The 25,150-nt window shown below is 39.6% G+C and overlaps 1 protein-coding gene across 1 annotated transcript; it reads right to left on the bottom strand.

The window, feature by feature from the left end:
• Window positions 1–13,640: 13,640 nt before the first annotated feature.
• LOC119914716 (zinc finger protein 436-like) lies at window positions 13,641–24,706 on the bottom strand. The gene is made up of 5 exons (XM_038734194.1): window positions 24,575–24,706; window positions 18,733–19,100; window positions 17,587–17,773; window positions 17,403–17,495; window positions 13,641–15,619 (listed from the first exon to the last, which is right to left on the bottom strand). The coding sequence occupies exons 2-5, from the start codon at window positions 18,928–18,930 to the stop codon at window positions 14,316–14,318; spliced, it is 1,782 nt and encodes a 593-aa protein (XP_038590122.1). The 5' UTR covers window positions 18,931–19,100; window positions 24,575–24,706; the 3' UTR covers window positions 13,641–14,315.
• Between the last annotated feature and the right edge of the window lie 444 nt (window positions 24,707–25,150).

The following is a 25,150-nucleotide window of genomic DNA, read 5'->3' as shown; positions in this document are numbered from 1 at the left end:
GCCGATGCATTGGTAAAACGGCCGTCAGTAAAATGCATGTTGCAGACTGTATATAAGACGGTGGCAGGTGAAAGTGCGACGCGTTTTCTGTCATCTGTCCTCCAACACCGCACACACAAATGCCATACTGAAAATGAACAGCACACTAAACCAAGAGGAGGAAATAAAATAAAGACCCTCTGTTAGCTAACTTTCTGCAGTTAACTTTCTGCAACTATGCTAGCTAACTACACCTGGCTAACTACAACTTAGTTAACTTAGCTAACTAAACTAGAAAGACAAACCAACAATCAGACACAGAGACATACCTACTGTAAGTTCTAAGTAAATGATAAATTGTGTAGCTAGTTCACAACGATATTTATCAGTTTGATGCTCTGACTTAACGAGGCGTGACGGCGTGACAGTTTTTTAACGAGGCGCAAGCTTGGAGAATGACGTATGACTTATGGAATTACTATAGTCATACGTCACAACCCCGTTTTAACAACTAAGCAACTTTTGCAACTTTGAGCACAAAATTAAGCTATTTGTCAAAAAATATTTGGTGAACTATGTGGGTAATCAACATTGTAAGGAAATGACTCAGTGTGAAATATGAAATATCATGGAAATGTCAAAATACACTGGAGGGGGCTTTAAAGGAGGAATTTTCATTTTCATGGGGAGTACTAAACAGCCAGTGAAAACTGTGGTAGGGGCTTTGTCCAGTCTGAGAAAATAACCCTCATCTCAGCTTGGGCTTGACATGGGATGCCCCTATCAAGTTTTTTTGGCCCTGATCCCAATCCACGACCTCTTATACTGAGTCCAATCAGATACTTACATTAACCTAAATGTTGATTAAATATAAATCTCAAACATTGAACAGATGAAGTTTCTAAATCTGACACACCTTAGTTCTCACAAGCTACATCATCCAAATACAGGAGGTCCTTGTTCAAATCTTTAAAGTTGACAAGATTAAACTATTCATATGCTATGGATGAAAGTTTAACTGAGAAAGCAAAACCCAAAATTGTTGTGACGGGTTCAGCTAGAGAGACGGTTGCTAACTCTGAACTACAGAAGTACTCACTTGGGATTGTACAGTGGTGTTGCAGAGTGGAGCTTCTTCCCTCACAAACACTATTAGACACCGGCTGCAGAGAGCACACAGATCAGACATCAAGTTTCATTTTGGCTTATCATTAAATTATACATGGAATTAATGTTTATTATTTTGCCAGTGGAGGATGCAGGATTCAGAACCACACCCACATCATGCCCGGCTATCATCCAGGTGAGCAGCACTGCAGTAAAGTTTTTCTTTAATTCAATGCTAATCCATTAAAATATGCTCAGATTGGCTCGGGGACATCTCCACACATCTATAGCAGAAAGAAAGAAAGTGTTTTGAGGGACTAAAAGTCAGGATATTTGCCTCTGTTTCAATCTTGATCATTCTGTTTATAATTTATCTCTGGCAAGCCTCCAACTGTTTGAAAGTACAATACTAAATTGCTGCAGTGCCCCTTTTAGGAGTCACTGTAGAAACACTGAGACAGAGTTTTCCTGCATCTATGTGTTGTTTATCAGGGCTTTGGAGTGTGTGAGGGAAGCTGCTGCCATTTCCCGATGACTGTTGTTGAAGACACTGTTTCTTATAACATTCGATTGGCAGAATATCTATAGTCTATGACAGTGCTGGGAACGTGCACAACTCTTTGTTCCATTCTGTCTTTTACAAGCGTCAACACTTCAGAGTTATGAGAGTTCAACAGAGCTCAGCTGGGTATCAAAAATAAATACTTTTTTCTTGTAACTAACCTAAATGTTTCTGCAGCAAAAGTTGCCATGGAGTTCCTGGGCAAATTTTTAGTAGTTTACCTAATCTTTATCAGTGCTTTTTGGTTATTTGAAACTGTTTGTTTGGCCTTTGTATGTCTGCTTCACGCTGAGACAAAAATGAAACACTGATGAATTTGAGAAGTTAGTTTGTCTTTACTTAGTCTTCTTTTGTTCAGTTAAAAAAATATATATTTTTTTGAAAAACATGTTGCTATTCCTCAAAGAAAAATATCTCAAAAAGTTTTCTTATCAGCTCTTAAGTTTCACCCTGCAGTGCAGTAAGTCGTGTAGTGGTAAGCTCTCATTAATCTGCTGCTTGAGTACAAAATAGCGGTAAACCATTGAGTAGAAGTCCTAAGCTGAAGGCCCCAAAAATTTATTTTTCAGAGATTTGCTTATAGTGTTGTGGCGAAATATACTTTACAGTTATTATTTTATTTAGCTTTCATTAAAGGGATGGCAAGTGATTTAAAAAAAAAAAATCATGCTCTCCAGTGAATTAATGAATTCTCTCAAATGAAACGACTACCCCATGACTGAATACCCCACACGACTGCATTTAGCACAGTTTCATTTCGATTTTGGACCAAGAAGGGTGGATGTTTGAAATGTCGGAATCGTACATCAAACCTCGCCTTCAGCATTTCCATCGCTCCCATGGACTTTTCAGCTGGGAATGGAGCCGCTGGTTTCTCAGCTGAGAGGCTTTGGGTAGCAGGGAAATGGGTGCAGTCTTGCTTTTGCACTTGTCCCACGAGCAGTGCTAGTTTCACCTCAAATGCTTTTAGGTGGGGATACAGTTTCCCCTTGCCTTGGAGCTGCAAACTGACGCTGGTTAACGTCTCTGTCACATCTGTTAAAAAAGGCGAGGTCCCATTTCCATTCTGTGTCGATCAGTTCTGGGACAGTTTTGCCCGTTGATTTCTGGTAACAGCTTGTAAAAATGCTTCAAAACTCCAACGCTGCTTAAAGCTCATCTCTGTGAGCAGACTCTAGCTCCAAGAGAAGGGTATGGAACTGCCTGTGTTTAAGTCTGTTTGCAGTGATGAAGTTTATACGTGACACCACCACCTTCATGACAAATTCCCACATCCGAACCTTGCAGCACATTGCTTGAATGGGTGACTGGTACAACTGGGTTGTGATATACAAACGTATTCTGCCGAGCTGATAGTCTGCTTTTTAGCTTCAACCCTTTGTCTGCTCTCATTTGGCCTTGCAAGCTCGCTTGTCTTTGTGTCGGGTTTGAATCAACTTTTCTCTTTACCAACCTTTAAGCCATTCTTTTGTCTCTTTGAATTTTCTTGCTGGCATGCACAGGTGCTACAGATCAGTATCACGCGCTGATCACGATGAAATGTTAATTTGAATGTACCATTCTGTTGGTGGGTGAAACTAACACATTTGTAGGCTATATTAACAGTAAACAACTAAGAAGCCAAACTTTATCATCTATACAGATATGATTAAAACATATATTTAAATTTTCAAAATATGTCTCTGGCATCACTCAGAGCACCAATACAAATGTGGGCCATATCTGGCCTGTGGGCCTTAGTTTGGGGACCCCTGCTGTAGACTCATGATAGACTCATTACAACATTATCTGTTCTTTAACATTGGTTATACTTTTTTGTATCTTAAACTAATAAATAATTAAACTAAATGCAAAACAATGATCTAGCAGAGTTTTGGTCTGCAGTAAATGTTTGTCTTTTATTCATGTTGAATGTGTTATATGCACTTGAAGTAGCATTAAAGGTTGGAGTCGATAGAATGAGGGAATAAAATACACACCCACCCATCAACATCGCCCACATGGGGTCACATCATTTCATGAGCCATGTTCTTATATTATTTAATATTTCTGGCCCCCAGTGGATCACATATTTGATGACATACAACAAATATGTACGTTGGTTTTGTATGTATTATGCCTATATTTATTCAAGATGTTATCGTTCCTGAAGGTTTTATATGCCACGTCCTACTTACTATGTATTTTTTCCTATTTAATATTTCATGATCCAAGTTTTGAAAATACAACAGCAGACATTTTATCTGTAATGAGACCTTTCAGTCATTAATAATGTTTTAGTATTTGCTTGCGTGATAGATGAAATGTCTTCCACAGGTAGGAGGAAATGCAAACCAAGTGGGAAATCAGCTAAATGACAGTCAGAATGCCAAACTTGATCCCTCTCCGGCTCTTGTCTCTGAGTGAGCTTCTTCATTTTTTCTTCTTCTGCTCCTGTCAGTACTACAGCTGGGTCTCCGTTCCCCATAGGCTCCATTTAGAGGCCTTGTTTTGATTTCTTCACACGAAATATCACTCCATCTTTAAAGGCTCGGGGGTGGCGTTCCCCCACTCTGACCTTTCCCTGTCAGTCAATAAAATGAACCCTCCTTTCATCAAGAGGACCCACAGGAAAAAATGAATGCATCATTTGCTGCTGGTGCACATTCGCTATAAAACCATTGATTCTGGATGGCTTCATCTCCGGCATTCAGTTGTTATTGCTTTTGCTGCGGTGCAGACAATGTGTTTTGGTTAAATATTGCAGAAGTTAGCGCAGCATTGCAATGGCATTTTTCAAATTGAATTTTTTCATTGGGTTTGTGACAATAGTCAAGTCAAGTCAATTTTAATTTAAAGAGCCCAAGATCACAAATCACAGTTTGCCTCAAGGCGATTTACAATCTGTACAGCATACAACACCCTCTGTCCAATATAGCAATTATACTCACATTGAGTTCAAGAAAAGGGTCATTCACAGTTGAGATATGTCTTGTGGTGTGTAATTTCACAGGTGGGGAGTACTGTTTTTATGTGTTGGTGTTTTACTGCAATATTTCCAATTTTGCAGACTTTTATCATTATTACATTTCAGAGAGAAATATTGTAACTTTTAGTCCACTATTTACTGTATCTGACATATATTATTATATCTTCAAAATGACAACAAATGTTAGCAGGAACAGGACAAAACATTTCCCCTTATACATACTTTCTTTTTGATTTCTTCCATTCCTTATTTTCTTCCTCCTATCCATTCTTTCCATCTTAACATCTAACAAGAAAGCATGAAAATCCTCAAGTGTTCTCTTCTTTGCTATCAATACTTTCACAGTGGATACTTAATTAAAGCCTTACCAATAACACTTATTTGCTCAAATACATGGGTGGATTACAACATGGGCTTAACAGGCACAGGCACAGGGATTAGGAGGCCCCTAAGCAAGAATGATGTACTAACATTGCTCTTTGGAAAGTCACAGGGCTCAGTCAAAAGTAGGTTGTTGTTTTGTTTTGCCCTTGATCCCAATACAAGTCCCTTATTATTGGATGGCTTTCGATCCAGTGTCTAAACCAATCTGATCTGCCTGATCCAATGTTTCTTTTTATTATACTTTTGTTGATTTACCCTACAAAGTACAGCTCCAGAAAGACTACACCAAAACGAGTAAAGCAATTTAAACTTGTTTGACGGCAGAAAACTCAGAAAGAAAATATATCCCATATCAAAGGTTTACTCTGAGGATTTTCTAAAAGATTTTGAATGGTGTGCCTTATTGTTTGCTTATGCGAACTTCAGGCTTTATTCTGAGCATGAACTGAAAGCCGTGCGTTGAAAAAAACATCCAGACTGCAAACTGTAACACTGTGTTGTGCAGCAGCACATTTGGATCACTTCCTGCAGACTCAGCATTGGTTTAATGTGTGTGAGCTATGAGTCCACATCGTCACTGACACCAGTTCAGCTCTGAGCGCGGCCTGCTGTTTACAATTCAGCCCACATTATGTTTGATAATGTTGCATAATGCAGTGGTGTAAGCACGCTGAACGCTCACATTATCCTGCCCACTGCTGACAGTCTGCAGCTGCTGCTGACTGATGGGCCTTCCACATGAGGTGGGGCAGTGAGTGATAAAGAGCTTGACAGAGTTTTAATTAATGGTGTCTCTCCAAGGTCAGAGTCGTCATGTCAGTGAGCTGGGGCCCCAGAACTGATTGATCACATTCTGCTCTCACACTCACATGCCCAGTCAGGTGACACACATTGATCTGGCTCTGTGTCCTGTGCAACACTTTAGATGCAAGATCCATCCATTCATCTATCCATCCTCTCATTATCAATGAATTAATTAATCCATTAACCATCCATTCTACCACCTACCCATCCATCCATGCAATATCCAGTTACCCATCCATCCATTATCCATCATCCGTTCACCCATCGATTTATCAACTATCCTTTCACCCGTTCATTTATTCATCCATCCACCCACAGATTCATCCATCTCTTCACCATCATACTATTCATTCGTCCATCCACCCGTTCTTTTACCCATACAACCATTCACCCATCTATTCATCAATCCTCTATCCTTTCACCATCATATCTTCACCCATCCATCCTTTCAAACATACATACTTCCAACCATTAACCCAACCATTTATCCATCCATCCATCTAAGAATATAATAGTACATTTTATTAATGGACCTATATTGTCAATTAACTTATTATAAATTATATGTATGAAGAAATGGACAGGCGACCTGTCTAGGGTGTACCACGCCTTTCGCCCAATGTCAGCTGGGATTGGCTCCAGCCCCCCCACGACCCTGTATGCAGGATAAGCGGTTGGATGTATGTATGAAGAAACTGATAAAAACAAAGCTTTTTAACAGGTAACCATTTCCATCAGATAAATGAGCTGAAAGAGTTGAGTAGAGATGACAACAAAAAATTAAACCACGGTCAGGTAAAGGTAAGGTAAAGTAGAAGCTAAACCAGTAACATAAAGCAATCACTAAGAGGGCTACATTCATTTTGAAAAGTCTTAAAAGAAGAAACAGCATCCTTGATCTCTTTAGCTCCAGAGTCGAGGAGCTCTGACACTGAAGGTATGATTACCTGTGTATCTAAATCTGGACCTTGGATGGAACGATCGGGAGGAAAGCACCTCTGCATGCTGATTGCCTGTTCTCTGTCCCTACAGTTCATCACTCTGCAGTCAGTGACACTCATTCACCACACAGCTCCAGCTGACCGTCAGGGTAGTGACCCCTGAAACTGTCTTCCATTAATCACACTCAGGGAGGTCCATCCAGGGAGGTGCTAGAGGTCAATCTGGCAGGCAGCACAAGGTTTGTCTGAAGGTATCTTTTCTGAAATGAACTGAAGCAATAACTTCTGTCTGTATGCAGATCAATGGTGAAATATAGTCGATTATAGGGATCAAGGAACAACACTGGGTTGTTGGGCGATTTTAGCTTAGTGGACACATTTGGTATAGCAAGGATCACAAGAAAACAGTTGCCTGTTTACACATCTAGCAGAGTAACTTTATCATTCATTTGGAGATAAATATTCACTCTCCTTTTAGCTTTGTTTGCGGCCTCTACCATCTCCTGAGAAATATCTGGTTTTTCAGCTGTTTAAACTCCACTTTGTTCACCAGCTAATTTCTAACTTTGTCTGACTTTCGTTTGGTGCTGCACAGGTAGTGTAAGAATAGTTTTAAGGCTTTTCCATGGAAGAATGCTGCCTGCTGAACACATAACTATGAGAGCGGGGAGAACAAACCAAAACAGAAACATTGTAGGCCAGAAGACCAAAACAATGGAACAATGTGAACTGCAGATTCAGGTGATAATTATCTGTGGGTTCATCACAGACCCCTCTAACATATAATTGAGTGGGGTCTGTGATTATTAATTTATGATTATTTACCATGAACAGACATTTCATTCACCCACAATTGTTTTATTTTTTGTTGTTTTGGGGGTTTTTTTTCATTATGTTGGACAAAATATAGTCCCTCAATTGATGAATTCTAGTTTTATAAAATTTGGTGAGGATCTGCTGCATTATGATTTTCATGCTAAATTCACAACATGTTTTGTGCTATACATACTGTAACCAGTGTTTCTGATATGATTATTGGGCTTACTGGTTGTACCATGAAACAATAAGAAACACACACTATTAAAAACACGACCTGCTATCAGAGACCATTACTCTAGAGTCTTCCCAACTTTATGAAAACCACTCAAAAATCAAAGGAAGCACTTTATTATTTATTAATTTTTACTAGTATTAATATTAAACTGCAGCATCCAGTACATTTCACAACAGTTTTCTCAGTCTATCTTGTATATTTATTCGTTATCCTTTCCTTACATGATTTTTTTAAACTGTTTTAATAATAAACTAAATAGTGAATTGTGTGTTTGTGTGTGTCTTAGTTGTTTTAAACAAACGTCCTGCACAGAGAACTTCGACTCTGTGTCAGTGGGAGTTTAATCTCCATAAAAACACTGAATTCTTAGCAGCATTAAGCACAGCTGGCCTAAAGGTTATACTAAATGCAATAAACTGGTATTAGAAGTGTGTGACCTGCTTAGTGCAGCCTGAGACGGAGTCACACAGGGAAACAGTTGGTGCAGCCAAGCAACAAGGAGCTCTTCACAGGGAAAGCTCCATGTGAGGACGAAGGATTGATTTCACTTTCCTAGAACTGAATTTCCTCATGCAGCAACTTTTTGGAGAGAGACAAATAATTACTTTTAATAACACCTAATCCAGTTTCAAAGGTTCTTATAAAGTGTTTTTTTAAGTGATCATTCTTGATTGATTTTGATAATTATTTTGATTGCTCTATTTTTTAGATTTTGTTAGTATGTGATTTTTTAAATTTATATATCTTTGTTCTTTTGTTTTCAACTTGAGAAACTGTGAATAGAGGGGTTTTGTTCCATGATATTTCTTTGCGAGTGTAAAAGTTAACAGGAGGAATGAATAACACAAACATGATAAATAGCTATAAATTATGATAACTCAAACAGCCATTCTCACAGTCAAATCTCTCCGAGACCTGCGGATCAAAACAGGGAAGAAAGTGTCATCCTCGTGAAAAATGAATTCTGTGGCAGTTCAGGTTTTGCATATTTCTCAAAAAGATATGTGACAATAAAGTCAAAATAAAGGATGCCTATGAATGAATACCTGTTGATAGTGTATATCTCTGAATTATGGTCCTGTTGCACCAATAGGTGTTGAGCTTTACATTAAACTGCAGTTTTATGTATAGAGATCCTCTACCACCATCTAGTGGATGACTTAACAGACTTAACTTCTTTTTACAGTTCTAACTGGATTCACACTGAATTAACATTCATTTCCTGATTATAAGTGAATTATAATATCATTCTTACCTGTACAGGATCAAAGCAAAGACTGTCCTTGACCATCATCAATATTTTAAATATGAAAGGAGGTCTAAACATGAAAACTTGATTAAGTACTGTACATTTATGTTAGTACATTTTTTGGTGTTTGAATGAATGAATCTTGGGAAACGCTCTTGAGCTGCTCAAGAACCTCATTGGGACAAGACAATTTTCACATCATTTTTATTCTCATAATATTTCCCTTATCTCCTGATGGATGTGATCACTCAGAGTCTTGTATTTAATATAAAAAAAATAAATCAATACTACAGGTTTCAGCCTTTTTTTTATTTTCAAGTTTTACAGTTATATGTGCCAAATCAATTTTCAATAATATCCTTTAAACGTGTGTTTTTAATGAAATCAAAAATGAATAGTTTGACATGCTAGAAATAAACAAATTGGCTTTTTTTTTGTTTAGTTAGATTAAACTTGTTTTGAATTGGTTGCACTCTGACATCTGTCCATAAAGCACGAGATTGGAGCCAGGTTACAGTTAGCTTAGCATAAAGACTGTTAGCAGGGGGAAAACAGCCTCCACAAGTCTTTCCAAATGTAAACAAATCTGCCTACCAGCACTGCCAAAGTTCACTTTTTAACATGTAATAATTTTCCTGTTTGTTTCATCTGTCGTTTTATGGGGTGTTGTGATTGTGGTTTATGTGAGTTTAACAAAGGCCATAACGTAATGGATATGGGGGACTATCTTTTGGCCAGGTGCAGTGACTTCTAGAGTGTTAAACCTTTAAGCAAATGAAATGAAACATGTTAATTAGTGATCTTTAGAAGTGTTTGAGGGTTGATTTTGTTACATTTAGACAGAGCCTGGCTGGCCCTTTTCCCAGTCTTTATGCTAAGCTAAGCTAACCAGCCGCTGGTTGTACCTTCGTGTGTAGGCTACTGAGAGTGGTGTTGATCTTCTCATCGAACTCTGATAAGCGTATGTGATGGCAATTCTTGTTTTCAAATGAACACCTGAGGCAAGCACTGGCCTTTCTGTGGATTTTATTCAATCATCTGCAGACGGACTCACAGAAACACATATACGTCGTGTACCTGTCTGCTCAAATGAGCGAGGAGAGCGGAGAGAGGTTGTTTTTATCCAGCTTCAGTGTCAAGCATATCATCTCACAGAGGCACGCTGTCCCTGAAGTCTGAACGGCACAGAGAACAGAGGTGCTTTGACATTTACATTTACACATATCCAGCCACACATCACACGTGAGTCTCTCTGAGTCCAAGGGTTACATGAATCCGTCTTAATTAGATTATTTATACCCTGGGATATCCATCCTGTATACATTTAGCTACTGTTACTGCACTGTACTGCTAACAACTTCAACAAACTGAGCTGGATTTGTAACTGCAGCTCCAGCCAATATCCCAATGTTGTTCCAAGTTGCTGTGTCTGCCTACTACTTTGATACAAGGTCTCAGGCACGATGAAGTGTTAATTAGCTTAGGTTGTCTGCTTTCTTTATTTACCTCATTTACCCCCCCCCCCTGCCCTTCCTTTGTTTAATGACAAAGGAAATTACCCACATGTAAGTAATTTGTGTGATTCCAGTAAAACCAATCAATTGGGGAAAAAAACAGAGACAGCACTGCTTTAAATAAGAGTAGTCAACGGCTAGTAATGAAGACAAAAGGGAACAAACTTTAAAGACATGTTTAACTTTAAAAGTCAATTTGAACTCAATGGTTATTTTATTAACATTCAAGTCACATTAACTTGTAAATTACTCCACAGAACAGAACTTGTCAGAGGGAAAGCTACATTGCTTGAACAACAAGCAATTTTGTCATTTTCTGCAGCAGAATATGTTAACAAAATAGTTTTTAACTTTTGACCAAATGTCAAAAAACCTTCGCAACAATGCAAGTCTCCAATTAGGAGTGGGCAATATGAAGAAAATATTCTAACTTGATATACATTATACTGACAAAACTATATGGACACTCCAAACCGCACACGAAAGGCAAGGAAAGATTATTTGTATAGCACATTTCAACAACAAAGTGCTTTACATAAAACATAAAAGCTACATCGGGCTGTTGCATAGGTTTGGGGCCTTAATTCCAACAAAGGGAAATCTTACTACTACAGCGTACAATGATATTCTTCACACAATTTGGGGAAGGCCCTCGACCTTTGGGCCCATAAAGAAAAGGTAGTGTGGAAGAAGTTGACTGGCCTGCACAGAGCCCTGAAATCAATCACCTCTGGCAACCTTACTGTGTTAAGATCTAAGATCACAGTGCACAGTTTACACCAGGTTTGAACGAGAATCTTTGACCAACAGGCTAGTAAAACGATATTGCAAAAAAATCAGCACGAGACACATTTCAGGACTGAATAAATAAAAAAGATATACTTTTTCAGATAATATTATTATTTTTATGCATTGTATCCAGAAGTTTCTCAGCAATGTAGACTAACTGACAACCTTTCAATAAATGCCATAAATAATTATTATATTTAATACTATTGTTATAAAATATAAAATTGAAGTGAAATAGGGTATTTTTTCACTAAGATAACTACAGTATAGTATAGTATAGTATATAGGCTAGCACATATGTATAAGCACCAGAATATACTTCAAATAAATACTGTTACAAATGACCAACACTGAATTAATTAAAGCATGTTATTTATAATTAGGCCTTCCAGCAGATTACTTGGTGTTGCTTTGTTCCTCTCAAGTGCTCTTTACATGTTACCTTGTTCCCTAAACACAACAACACACTGAGGGAGAAGGGAATGATCTGAATCAATATCAGATGTAGTATTAAGGTAAAAATTGTTTATGCTCTTGCCCTATTAAATAATGAAAGATTTTTTTCCCCAGCACTTTTTTTTGGATGACTACAGGACCTAAAAAAAAGAGAAGATAATAGACCTCAGTAAGAGATACAAGGTGCTGCATAGTCCCAGGATGACAAAACAGATGAGATACAGCCCTGAATGTCTGGTAAAGATTAGGAAACAGGTTTATGACTTGAGAGGTGATGAGGAAAAGTTGTGCCATGAGTAAACAGAAATAGACCCCCCCCCCCCCCCCCCCCGATTAAACCAGAAATAAATGAATCCAGGCCAGAGAAAACAAAACAGATAATAGGGTTGATAAAGGAGATGAAGTAAACAAAGGCTTTATAATGGACATGGTAGAGCATGTTATTGCACCGGTAAATTTAAATGTACAGTATCTTATGTTGTGGGAAATGTATACTGGGAAAATGGATAATTAAAAAGAATAAAAAAGCTCCACATATGCAGTATGTTTAGTAAGACAGTAATACAGTAGCATGTTTACACATTTCTTTGGGTGACTCAAAGTTGCTAACTGCCTCTGGTCCTAAGTAGCATCTCTTCTGATCATATTGTCCTTTCTTGTCAGATTCAACTGGTCCAGTCTAATTGCGCAGTCTCAAAAAAGAGGAAACACCACGGTCTCTCTGTCTCCTCCCCGGCCTCAGCAGCAACACAGAAACAGAGTATATAAGAAGCAGAGGGGATGCCCTTACCCAGAGACGTTTTACAACGTTATGGGTACCTGGCTGGTGAAGGGGAAATCCAAAAACATTCAGAGAAGCAGTTGAGAGCGGCAGGAGTCCAGCCATGTGGACGTGCAGGCAACACTATGCTTAAACAAGAGAGTGGAAGGTAAAATTTTGGTCCAAGCCTTGTCTTAGTTTTGTTTGTTTGTTTTTTTAACTTTTCATATACCTTTTTGCCAACTTTGTTAAAGTTGTTTAAGATACTACTATGTTATGTTGTAGCACATGTAATGTTAATTTCCAGTTAACCTTTGTGATGTGTTTTTTTTTTCAGCTGAGAATAAAAAGCTGACAGAGAACCTGACTGAACACTCAGGGAGGTGCCACTGACAGAAAGAAGATTTCTACAATATGTGGCATCATCAGACTGCAAAAAATAATGCCTCAAATAAAAAGTCAAAACATGGAAAATTGTCCCAGGTTGTGATTGATCTTTTTCTTAAACTTATGATGTGAGAATATGATATAACCTTAAAAGACACTTCTAAGAACAAAGGGTATACTCAGTTAACATCCTTCTTTGGCAATAAGTTAGTCAGACTATGTCTGAAATCTCAAACGGTTTGCTGCAGTTACCCCATTCAAATCATTTCAGATCTTATAATCAGTCTTGTAACTTAATGTTCAGAACAGAACAAAGCAGTTTAAACGCTGACTACAGTTTTATCTGTCAGCACTGGTCCTGTATGGTTTGAAATGAGCTCTGATGGCAATAACATGTATAACTTCAGAGATCAGACTTGACACTGCTTTGCTGATGTGTGTATATATATATATATATATATATATATATATATTGAGTTTTTGACTGCTCACCCTGATGAGAATAATATATATTGAAATGAATAATGAACAACTCTGAAATAGGGCCCTACAGACTTTGTTTCTATACATTTATTTTTATATATATATATATATATATATATATATATATATTTTTATTAATTCAAACTAATTTTACTTCTGCAAAAATTATGGTTATATACATGAAGAAAAAGCACACCACTTCCTTCATTTTTTAGGGTTTTATATAACTTATTTTTTACAAAATAACCAGTTTAGTTTCCTCCAGTGTTTTCCAAACTTTTTCACAGCACATATTCAAGTCATGTCAATTTCATTTATAGCCAAATATTACAAATCAGCCCAATCAGGGGTTTTACAATCTGTACCGCATACCACACCCTCTGTTCTTAGACCTTTGATTCACGTAAGGAAAACCTCCTCCAAAACACTCTTTTAACAGGAAAGAAATGAGGAAACCGGAGAAAAGAACGGAGGAGGGATTCCTCTCCCTTCTTTTATACAGTCTGTATTTCTCGCCCTATTATAGAAGACTGTAAGTAGCTAATATTACATTAGCAACAAAAAGTACCCATTCATTGTAGATATGTAACTTACTAGCGGCTGCGGGGCCTTAAGCAGCTGCTAAATTGGCTTATAGGAAGCACCAGATGTGCTTAGTTTCTATTCTTTTGGGTCAATCTAGTGAACTTTATACTCGCAGGGAAGCCTGCAATGGTCTAAAACAGCCAGGGGATTGAATACTCTGTATAAACAGGCTTTAAAAATCTTTGACAACTGACGATCTCTTTCGTCTCACAGTAATTATCTTCACGTTGCCCAGCCCGACCTCCAGTGTACAGTGTGTGAATATGTAAATGACTGTACAGCAGTGAAGTGTTTTAGATTTTCACAGCAGTTTTTTCAGACTGTTCATCTCCTGGCCCATCTGCCAGGTGTCCTTGCTGATGTTTCTTAAAGTCGCCTCTGTGTATGAATCCTTTCCTGCAGACCGCGCAGTGATACGGCTTTTCTCCTGTGTGGATCCGTCTGTGCAGCTTGAGGCTGCTCGCCTGAGTGAACCTCCTGCCGCAGATGTTGCAGCCGTACATCTTCTCCCCTGAGTGAATCGTCATGTGTATCTTGAGATTGCTGGGGTTGCTGAACTTTTTATCACACTGACCGCAGCCGTACGGCTTGTCCCCCGTGTGGATGCTCATGTGATATTTGAGATTGACCATGCAGCGGAATTTTTTGTCGCAGACGCTGCAGACCGGCTGCTGCCCCGGTTTCTTCCCGGTGTGGGTCCTCATGTGGTTCTGAAGGGCGCTGGCGTGGCCGCAGCGTTTCCCGCACGTCTCGCAGACGTACGGCTTCTCTCCCGTGTGGGTCAGCATGTGGTGCTTCAGCGCGCTCTGGTGGCTACAACCCTTACCGCACACCTTACAGGTGAAAAGCTTTTCTCCCGTGTGTTTGCTCAGGTGAATTTTGAGGACGCTCAAGTCGCTGCATCCGAGGCCGAGCACGTCGCAGCAGTTTTCCTTTTGTATGTGAGTCACCCGGTGAGTGGCCAAGGACAGGGACGAGAAGAAACTCTCGCCACACATTTCGCAGACAAAATCTTTGTCCCCCGAATGTTGATTCTCGTGATCGGCCAAATTCTTCCTGCACTCAAAGGTCTCCGGGCAAAGCGAGCAGACAAACGTCTTTTTTAAGGCACAACACCTGTGCCGCTGAAGCGCCAACTCCCCGGTGAACTGCTTCTCACACAGTCTGCACGTGTGGATATTCAGTTTCTTGAGGCTGTGCTGACGCATGTGTCTGTCGAAGGTGTTCTTGTAAGCAAACTCGGTCCCACAGTCTGAGCATTTGTAAAGCTTCTCTCCAGTGTGACGTCTTGAATGTGCAACGAGCCCCCGCAGGCCAGCAAAACGTTTGCCACACTCAGAGCAAAGGTGAGGTTTGGAGTGAGTCAGGTGGTGTCTGTCCATCAAACACTTCAGAGCAAACGATTTGTCACAAGAAGGGCATTTGAATGGCCCCGTGGACTTCTTTTTGATCTTGGATGTGGTAGTTGAAGAGTCTGTATCCTCCTGGACAACGTCTTCCTCGCTTACATCGGAGGCCAAGTCAGAGGAGGGCTCTGCCAACACGGCTTCAGGTTCAGACGGGGACCCGGAGCTACTCTCATGTGGGGCTGCATCAGCTGAAAGAAACAAGAAAAAGCTTCATTAGGGGACTTCAAAAAAGTGGGAAGTACAGAGCTAAAATAGACAAACACAACCACTTTTTCAAGGGGCAAAAGTTATTCAGTGTTACCTGGTCTCTATAGCTGCGTTTCGACCAAAGGAACTATCCTCCAGAACTAGGAACTTTTGGAGGAACTCACTGCGTTCCCACCAAAGGGACCAGGATCTAAACGTAGTTCTGGGGTCTTCATTTTACCCCCTAAAAAGACCCTGCTCGGGGGGTAGTACTTTCCGAAAGTAGTGGGTACTTTTGGGGGGTGGGGCTTGCCTTGCAGTGAATTTCTGAATGGGCGAGTAGAGGCTACTGGCTTTAACTGGAGAAAAGTCGGGTGTTTGTCTGCTACTGCTCCTCCCTTTTCCACCATTGTTTGCAAACCAATAAATCACAGTCAACAGTCTCGCCGCTGTGCGCCTGAGATCAATCATCGACATTAAATGTAAATAGCAGCCAGCCTGGGTGTGTTTCCAGCGAACAGCTGATGGAGTTACTACTGGGTCCAGAGTTGGGTTTTTTGTAAGTTTTCATCAGTCAGGAAGTTTCTACACAGAGCTGAAGTCGGTCTCCTCCTCTTCAAAACCTGCTGAACAGCTGATTACAGCAGGTAATAAAGTACAGTGGGTATGTCTCTGTGTCTGATTGTTGGTTTGTCTTTCTACTGTAGACAGTAAAGTGTACTAAACTTTAGTGTAGTAATGTTAACACAGCATATCGTTAGCGAACACTCCAGCCCTTCAGTTTTTGGTTGTCATGGTAATGTATACGTCCGACTATTAACCACACCCCCATTCTCTGTTTGAGAAAGAATGTTCACCAAAAACGACAGTTAAACCTTGCTGGAGGGGGGCTTTAAATTTGTAAGAACTTTATTGTGTGTCTTGTCATTATACTCCGACACAATAAAGCTCTTTTTAATGGTCAAGCAAATCCTATAGTTTTTCATAATATTCCGGTCAAATCTGATGTTCATCTATACATTTTGCCCATGGATAGTGGTTACAAATAATGATGCCTGTCCCTTTGTAAGGCTTTAGGCCTACAGCCTACGTCAGCTGATTATTTTGCCTAATCTTCGCAGGTCTTTTGACCACGGTGGAAACACACACAACAGTGGGCTGAAGGAACCTTTTAGTTCCTTGAAAAGAGATCTGGGGACTTAAAAGTCTACTTTTGGTCGAAAAGCGCCTTATGTCTTTACAGTCCCGACATCAAAACCTGAGTGCTATAATTGGCTGGGTGCTACACAGCTACAAAGTTGATGCCCAGTTCATAAACCGCTACACCATTCCAGTGGGTCATAAGTGATTATTGAGAGCGATTTTTGTTTTGTCTGAGTGAATTGAGCTGCCTCTCACTCTCCTCTGCAGACGATGGTGGGTGTAAGGCAAGCAGCTCCAGCCACCAACCAACTAGATTGTAGAGAAAGTGTGACCAGGGCACAACTGCCCGCAAGGATTATGTTCGCCCAATACTGGACCTATTTCAAAACCTGTTGTCCCAATTAGTCAGATAAAAATGTGGGTATATAGGGTCGAGGTTGAAAAAACTTAACTTAGCCTTTAGGTAATTGTTTTATAGCAGAACTGGACTAATGAAACATGCAAGGCATCTAATTCAAAGTGACTGATGCTGATATTAGGTATCTTTACAAGTCTGAGTAAGTAAGAGACCTGAACTTTCAGGTCGGTATTTTATATGGATTTCAATAAAGAAATCAGATCACGTAACAGCTGGGTAAATACCTTGGTAATATAAATGGTCATTCTCCTGTCTTTCTGCCGGTTTGAGTCCACCCTTGATTTTCTTTTTCCTCTGAGAGCTTCTGGATGTTGATTCTGTAATTTCACAACAAGAACATAAAATCTTGTTCAATTTAAAATTACCAGTGTGAAGATAAAAGGCCACTCATGCCATTAACTGACTTACGCTTTTTGGGCCCAGCTACTCGTCCTGTTTTCGGCTTCATGCTCGTCTGCTTGGTCTTGTCATTCAGCCCAGCTGTCTGTATTGTAGCGGGACCATCCTCAGCTCCACACATGGACACTTTTAACATCATCAATATTTTCCCTACTGCATCTTTGGTCCGTGCTTCCATGAGGGATACAAACTGGTTCTGTAACATCATGGGTAAGAAACAATGACGAGCAACACGAGTGGTTAGTTACATATGGTGTTTAAACAATTGGTCAATTTACAGAAAACATATCTACACAATTATAAGAAACAAATAATTGTTGCCGTATAAATGCTGTAAAATGACGTATATTTAGATATTTAGGCTTAGGTTTTCTAGCTTCAGGTTTACCTTGGGCCCTAGAAACTTGTGATAGATTCTTTTTTAAATCAGAAAAGTTAGTGACATGGTTTGACTTTAATAAAAGCTGAATAAATATTACTTAGAACAAGTTTGTTGTTCCACTTTCTCAACTTTCACATATGTTATTACGTATTTTGACACTTGTGATCCCATAAATGCTACACCAAAAACCTCACAGATTTCACTAATCATCTATTGACACCTTCCGAATTCTAATAAATACATTATTAACTAGATTTTTTAAAGTTAACCTGCATTTTACAAATATATATTCCATTAAAAAATGTATCTCTCTACAGTCTATTCATTTAAGATTTTATTTCATTTTGAAATAGCCCTAACGTTAGTTATGCTGAACAACAAATCCATGTTTGAAGAGAGACTTTCAGAGGCACATAACAAAGGTACAAAGACGCATTTTGAAGCCTGGGACTGAAAATGTCACTTTTTATTTTGGCGGGATGACAAATGTAAACAATTTGAATTTTCACAATAAGATTCTGTATCAATTTTCTGATTCGCGCAGGCGTGCTCTCCATGGCAACAGTGTAGTGTAGTTTTCAGTGCCGTTATTGACTGAAGCAAAACACGGTTACTCTGAGCTGAGGTTCAAATGTTCAAGTAAAGCAACAGCTGTTATAAAAAATATAACGTTACTAATGACGCAGTTTGGTAGAAATTACACAACAGCTAACGTTGACTAACCTATCTGCCTATTCTTACGTAACGTTGGGCTGTGCGAGTGTGTGTCCTACCATTATATCTTTATTAAACCGCTGTCTCTCCTCCTCTTCGTCTGTCACAGCCGTTAACGTCTCTGGAGGCGGAGGATAGCGGTGCTGAACGACCACAACACACTTGTCCAGAAGTCTGCTGAGCTCCGTCACCGCCGCTTCCACCAGAGTCTCCATTACAGCAGATATCTCACGCTCAAAAGTCTCCAGCCGGGACATGTTTATGAGCAACCTGGCGGTCTGATGTAGTTTTTCATAGTACTCCCAAACGGAACTCTTTCTTCCTGCACAGCGCAAGTTGCCAAACTGTCTTGTTTCAGTTCCTCTTTCTTTTTCTTCTTCGTGGGGTTTACGGCGAACTAGTTGCAGTTTAGGAAGACGGCTGCCATCTAGAGGACATGAAGTGGGACAGCGAAGTTCCAACAGTCACATTCATCAGTATCTTTTACTTTAGCTGTTGCTCCCAAAAACTGATTGTCCCTCAGCCGAACTCTTTGATAAAAAAGCAGATAGGCATTGTCTCTTCTATATATTACTGCTGTTACTGCTATTGTAATTTCTCTCTGTAACCACTAGAGGGCAGTGAACACTTAATAATTCTGAGGACAACTATCTACCAGCTTCAAGGCAGAAACGTCTTAATACCATCACTTCTGTTAAAAAAAAGTGTATGGTAAAAAAAAAATGCAGGCACACAGTCTTATAACATAGACATTAATAATGTCTTCTATGGATAGCATCTTACGGAATAGTCCTTAAATAACACCAAACATAGAAAATCTTTACAGCCTGTTACCTAATCACAATGTTTCTGTTACAATGGCAGTATCAGACTCCAGTCAAGATCTCCAGCCATTATACACACAAATAAGCTCAGCTCTCCTCTCCTGCATGCCATGTGTTCACTGTACCACAGAAAATTTGCCTGGTAGCCTATTCATGACAAAATGCCGTGTGTTGACTACACTCCTGTTCCTGCTGAACTGAGCCAGTGTGATTGATCGAACTGCTGTCAGTTTAGAAGGCACAAGAGGGAGACCAGATGTTTCCTCAGCGTAATCTCAAGAGACAGGAGAATGTAACATGTGGTCCTCCGGCGGTTCCATTCAAAGCCGATGAGATAAGTGTCATATATTAAACACAAGATGGCAGGGATTTGATTTGCATGCAAAACACATTTCCTTTATCGTAATTACTTTCAGGCAACTAAACGTCAAAGAGTCTTTATATTTCCAATGAACTTTATTTTATATAATGATATAATAAAAAAACACAATTTTGACATTGAAAATAATCTTCTAATTGTTAAAGGGAAACTTAATTTAACAAACTTATCTTAATCCATTTCAACTGGAAACATTGGAAAATGAATGAAGCTGAACATCTGAGAAACATATATGTGCAAATTCTCTTCTTTTCCAAGAAAGAAAATGCTGCATGTGATTTACAGAGGCAGATAGAGCACAGGAACGAGCCTTTTGTCGCTAAGACGGTGGGTGGATCTTGTTTCATCATGAGAAAACAAAGGTGTTGCACACCGACCCTGTCTCGATCCTGGTCTAGTCTGTCTGTAATATTATGGTCTGCTTGTTCTTTGTTCATGTTCCTGTTTTAGGTCGATTTCCCTGTCTTGTTTGGTTCTGGTCTGCTGGTTTCTGTGTAATGTTTAGAACGTGTCTGTGTTTCTAAGGTTTTGGTTCAGTGCTTGTCCTGTTCCTTTTTGTTTAGAAATTGTCTGCCTGTTTCCTGTTTTAGTGTGAAGTTTGCTGCATCTGTTTTTTGTGTCTAGTTTTGTTTCATGTTTCCCTGATTACCCTGAGTTGTACCTGGTACCTCTCTCTCTTTACTCGTTTGCGCTTCTATCTACTTCAGTCTGTGTCGGTCCATTCTAGCGTGCTCTGTCTCCTCTGTCAATAGTGTCCCTACCAGTAACCCTGCCTAAAACCTTGCCTGTTTTGTTCCTGGATCTTCTTTGCACTTTTGCCTTCTGTGGATTTTGTTTGGACTCAGCCACCCACTTTAAGTGCGCTCACTTTTAGTTAATCAATATTAAGAACAGCACCAGCTCAGCTCCTGTGTCCTGCTTTTGGCTCCCCCACCTGTTACACATATGACAAATCCTGACAAACCCATTATGTTCCAGATGTGTTCATTTAAATTAATAGTAAAGTGGATGTTATTCAACAGTAATTATAGAAAAGTGACTATTGTTATAATACTTTTATAAACTTTTTTGGCTGGTTGCTCTTTTCAGAAGTAGTATATTAATACATATTTTTATTTTCAAAAAAGGACCTCTACTCTCTCTCTGAACCTGAACTCTCCAAAAGGCCCTTTGATTCTCTGTTGAAGAAATACTTTTTGTATAGGCATTAGTTCAGCTATTCTTAACTCAAGATTAGATTTACTCCTGGACTACCAGGAGGCTTAAACCGAGCCTTCTAGGGGGCTTAACCTGAGATCTTAAGAAGAAGATATACTTTATTTATTTATTATTTATTTATTTATTAGATCATGGCTGTCGTTGAATAGAGAGGGTGTTAGTGATGACCACTTCAAGGACAAGGCTGGTGATAAATTATTCTTGTCAACAAATACCAAGAAAAGACCAAAACCAACAATGCGTTACTCCATCTCTTAACAATGTCTGACTTCCCTGCCCTGTCTGTGGCACTCAGGCTTACCCCATTTAAAAAAAACAACTCAAAAATATAAAGTTACATTTAAAAAAAAAGCTTTGCGGTTTTAAGCAAACAGTCCTCAAAAGGAAATAAATAGTGCACTTGTTGAAGATTTTTAGCCGTAGATTATTAATACGCACATGAGCGTGTACACAGCAGCAGGACGGTGTATGCGGTGTATGCGGGACTGAGTCAAAATAAACTACAGTGTGTGTGTCAACAGGTCACCAGTGCAACAGTGTGGCTCATTAATGTGTATATGTTTTTGGACAACAATGGAGCTCTATGGCACAGAGGAACGAGATATATCAGGCTTTGGATACACAAAAAACTTGTTAGTGAGAGTAATCAATTGTTGTTTTTTTCAATTGTTGTCAATAAAAAAAAAAAAAACTATAGATTGTCGCCAGCCTTACCCTTCAGTGACATTAAGAGTGTGAACACAAATTTGGTTTTGGTTTTTATATATTCTTTCTATATGCTAAAACCAAGTAAAGAAAAATAAAAATCCCAGAGTTTTCTGTGATAAACATTTTAAAATCCTTCTTAATAAAGTACTGTAAATATTTCTTGCCATGTTTATACAGGTCTTCAGTAGGTAAGGAACCGCAGATGTTTTGTCATATATCCCCATCATCTCTGTACAAATGAAGAACTTAGCCACTGTGAACAAATTACTCCCTGTTCAGCGGTCGACTAAGCTCTGCACCTGATCAGACAACACCAGATATACGCAACACAACACACGCATCAGTCAGCTGATCTTGCCTCAAACGAGTTGTTCTTTCAGGGAGATCTACAGACTGGCAGCTTGAAAAAAATCCTTTCTCTTTGTGTAAAACAAAGAGCAAGCAGAGGAAAGTAGGACACTCTCCTTGTATCAAAAAAAAAACAAACAGGTATGTACGTATCCTCCTCTAGCTCCAGAAGCAGCAGTAGCAGACGCCATAGCAGTGTAGTAATCCCTGGCAATGTGATTTTTATTTTCTGTCCCAAATCATCATGCCAGAGACCCACACAGCCACAGCAAAGACACGACTCCGTCCTCCAGGAAATCTCATTACTCTCTCCTCCTCTCGTCATCTCTCTCCTTTCTCCTGCTACTTTTTCTCTCACGTACCAGTCCCTCCAGTCCTCCCTCCCCCACTCTACCCTGTCAGGCTCCCATGCTCGGTTTAACTTTGGGTATTTCCCTCATTAACTGCTACGCCTATATCAGGAACTGCAGAGAGGCCAGAGGAAGTCTGGCTCTGAAATAAAAATGACAGCGTGCTCCTCTGATAGTAACTAATGATAATCACCCCCTCGCTCTGCTGGGTGGGAAAGTCTTATGGCAGGTATGAGGGCATCCTGGGACACAGGTTTTAGCAGTCACTGATTGGATAAACTGAGCTGAGAAAACCCTTTTTTGTCTACATCTGTTGTCTCTTTGTTGTCTTTACTCTCTCCTTGTTTACTATTTCAATACAGGAGCCATTTAGAAATGGATCTCATTTTGATCCAGTCAGATAAATGCTTTACATGAAAAGGAATAGTTCCTCCAGAACCTATAGATGTTCTGAAACATTTACCTCAATTAGGTGAAAGGTGGCTTTGAAAAGTTTAAGGCTTGCATGCAACTCAAGCAGGATTTGCAGTCAACACAAGGGGTTAATGAGAGTGCTGCCGTAGATGTGTACATGGTAGGTGTTATGAATAGTTCAGCATCAGATTTCATCTCCACAATGTTAGATGGACTGTATGTGAGCAGGTTGTATCTTGCTTTAAATACGTTTCCCATATATTAGCTGTTTACATTCTTTCAGATACTTTGGCATGCACATGTTTTTACATCAACAGGAGATGCATTTTTTACCTGTCTCAAAACCAAATAGATGACTACTGCCTGCAATATGTTTGAAGTGTAATGACTTTGCTCAATGCTGTCTTCACTCTCAACAATCTCCACCAGCATTGGAAACTTGTAGGAGAAAACTCACGATTCTCCGAGGTTTAATTGGGGATACTTAGCTGCCGTCGATCGGAAGGAGGGTTGGTAGGGTTTTAGCGAGTACTCGGTTGAAACGGGTATCCAGTACACATAATACAGTTTTTACCAGTACCAGTTTCATCAGAGTAAAATTTGTCAATCCGTTTTTTTTCTAATAGGCTAAATAGGAACAAAAAATAAAAAGTTCTCTTACTAACGTATTCATAAAACAATGCACTGAAGCTCAATTCTGAGGCTGTTCTGTAAGTGGTTATCTAATAAATAGCAACTTCTGATCAACCCATACCAATTTCAGGCTTAAACACCCACGTCCGGGTTAAGACCCACCCATTCCAAGTACAGATACAGATAGTGGTGTAGTTCGCTGATGCCAGTTACATTCATGAGGAGGCCCACATCAGCGTACGGCAAATTCTTGTTAGCATATGATGCTAATACAGCTGATTTTCCACATTGTGTGCTGAAACCACATTTTATGCTCAAATCTAGCTTGACTGTGTCTGCATGGTTTCAAAAGTTCAATGAAGTCAAATTCTTTGGCCCACTCTAATGCTGATGTAAAAGGCAAGAGTCAGAGGTATATTTCGTAAGTTTAACCCAAACCATAATTTTTTTCCCCAAGTAGTTTTGGTGCTTAACCTAAAAACTAAATTGCGATGTTTCACGGCAGAGTTTGCGTATTTATTATTGCTATCTTTATTGAGCCCTAAACTGGCCAAGTGACGCCAAGGGGTCTTGACCAATTGTCCACAAGTGAGGCTCTGGGATGAGAGTGGGTTTGACTGTGGTAGCACATGCTTTCAGGAGGAAAGTATAAAAAGCGCAACACTAGTTCCCTGTGGCCCCATTTTCTTGCCTCTCACACATGGCTCCTGGGAAGTTTACAAGTGCTGGCGGAAAGACAACATTGTTCTTGAACAAGCGATGCATTACTATAGTATTCTTCCTATGTTGTGGGAACATACTGTAGCACTGAGGGTGCTAGGGGCTAATTTTTCAGTAAAATATATTGAGTGAATATAAGGCCCCTGAGCTAAGCTGGGCCAAACAGGCATGCACACAATCACACACAAGTGTTTCTGGGCTGTTGGTCATGATGAGATATGGAGAGACAATGAAGTGAAGGGCTGTTCAGCTAACGACAAACAGAACAAGGTGCATTGTTATGCCAAATGATACAGCTGTCACATACCAGCAATACCTCCAGAGTTTCATCATCCAGCCAGATACATCCGTGCCTCCTCCTGCAGCGAGAGGAGAGGCAGCGGGACCTGTCAGCGACGCCCTGGCTCCCATCGCAGCGTTTTATTAGTCCTGATGTGATACTATTGGTGCAAGGGAGCACCACCTACACCATCTAATGAAAAGCAAACATTTGCTCGTGGCAACACATGTCCCCAGCGGGAGGAGGTCCAGGCTGTACTCTGAGGGTAAGAAATTGATGAAGAAGAGGCACAAGAATAGTCAGTAACTGTCCTTAACTTCCACAAACTAACTAATTAACTTCCACAAACCCAGGTTACATACCGTTTGAGAGTTATAAACATCTGTCTTATTTCAATTTCTGAATTGGTTTTCAACCAGCACCCCAGACTATGGTCAAAAAGTAAACCCCAGATGAAGGTTCTAAACCTCAAAGAAGCAGTACCATCAAAGGCTGACTAATCAAACTTCACATCATGGCCTCTTTAAAAATTTGCAGATAAAAATACCACAAAGAACTGACATTGGGTTTTTTTTTGCATCGGTGTGAGAGATAATAGCTGAC

The sequence above is a fragment of the Micropterus salmoides genome, unplaced genomic scaffold (genome assembly GCF_014851395.1).
Source record: "Micropterus salmoides isolate LMB-PRFRI ecotype aquatic unplaced genomic scaffold, ASM1485139v1 Ms_hic_scaffold_20, whole genome shotgun sequence".
Classification (NCBI taxonomy): Eukaryota; Metazoa; Chordata; class Actinopteri; order Centrarchiformes; family Centrarchidae; genus Micropterus; species Micropterus salmoides.
The sequence above is the reverse complement of the archived record's forward strand: the minus strand, read 5'-3'. Positions and strand labels throughout refer to the sequence as shown.

Bases quoted from the DNA above. Each gene is read 5' to 3' on its own strand.
- LOC119914716 (XM_038734194.1), bottom strand. From the start codon at position 18,930: ATGTCCCGGCTGGAGACTTTTGAGCGTGAGATATCTGCTGTAATGGAG. The intron at 17,774-18,732 runs GTAGGACACACA...ATGATGTTACAG, and splicing joins GGTTTAATAAAGATATAATG to AACCAGTTTGTATCCCTCAT. The intron at 15,620-17,402 runs GTATTTACCCAG...TGTTTCTTTCAG, and splicing joins TGACCATTTATATTACCAAG to CTGATGCAGCCCCACATGAG.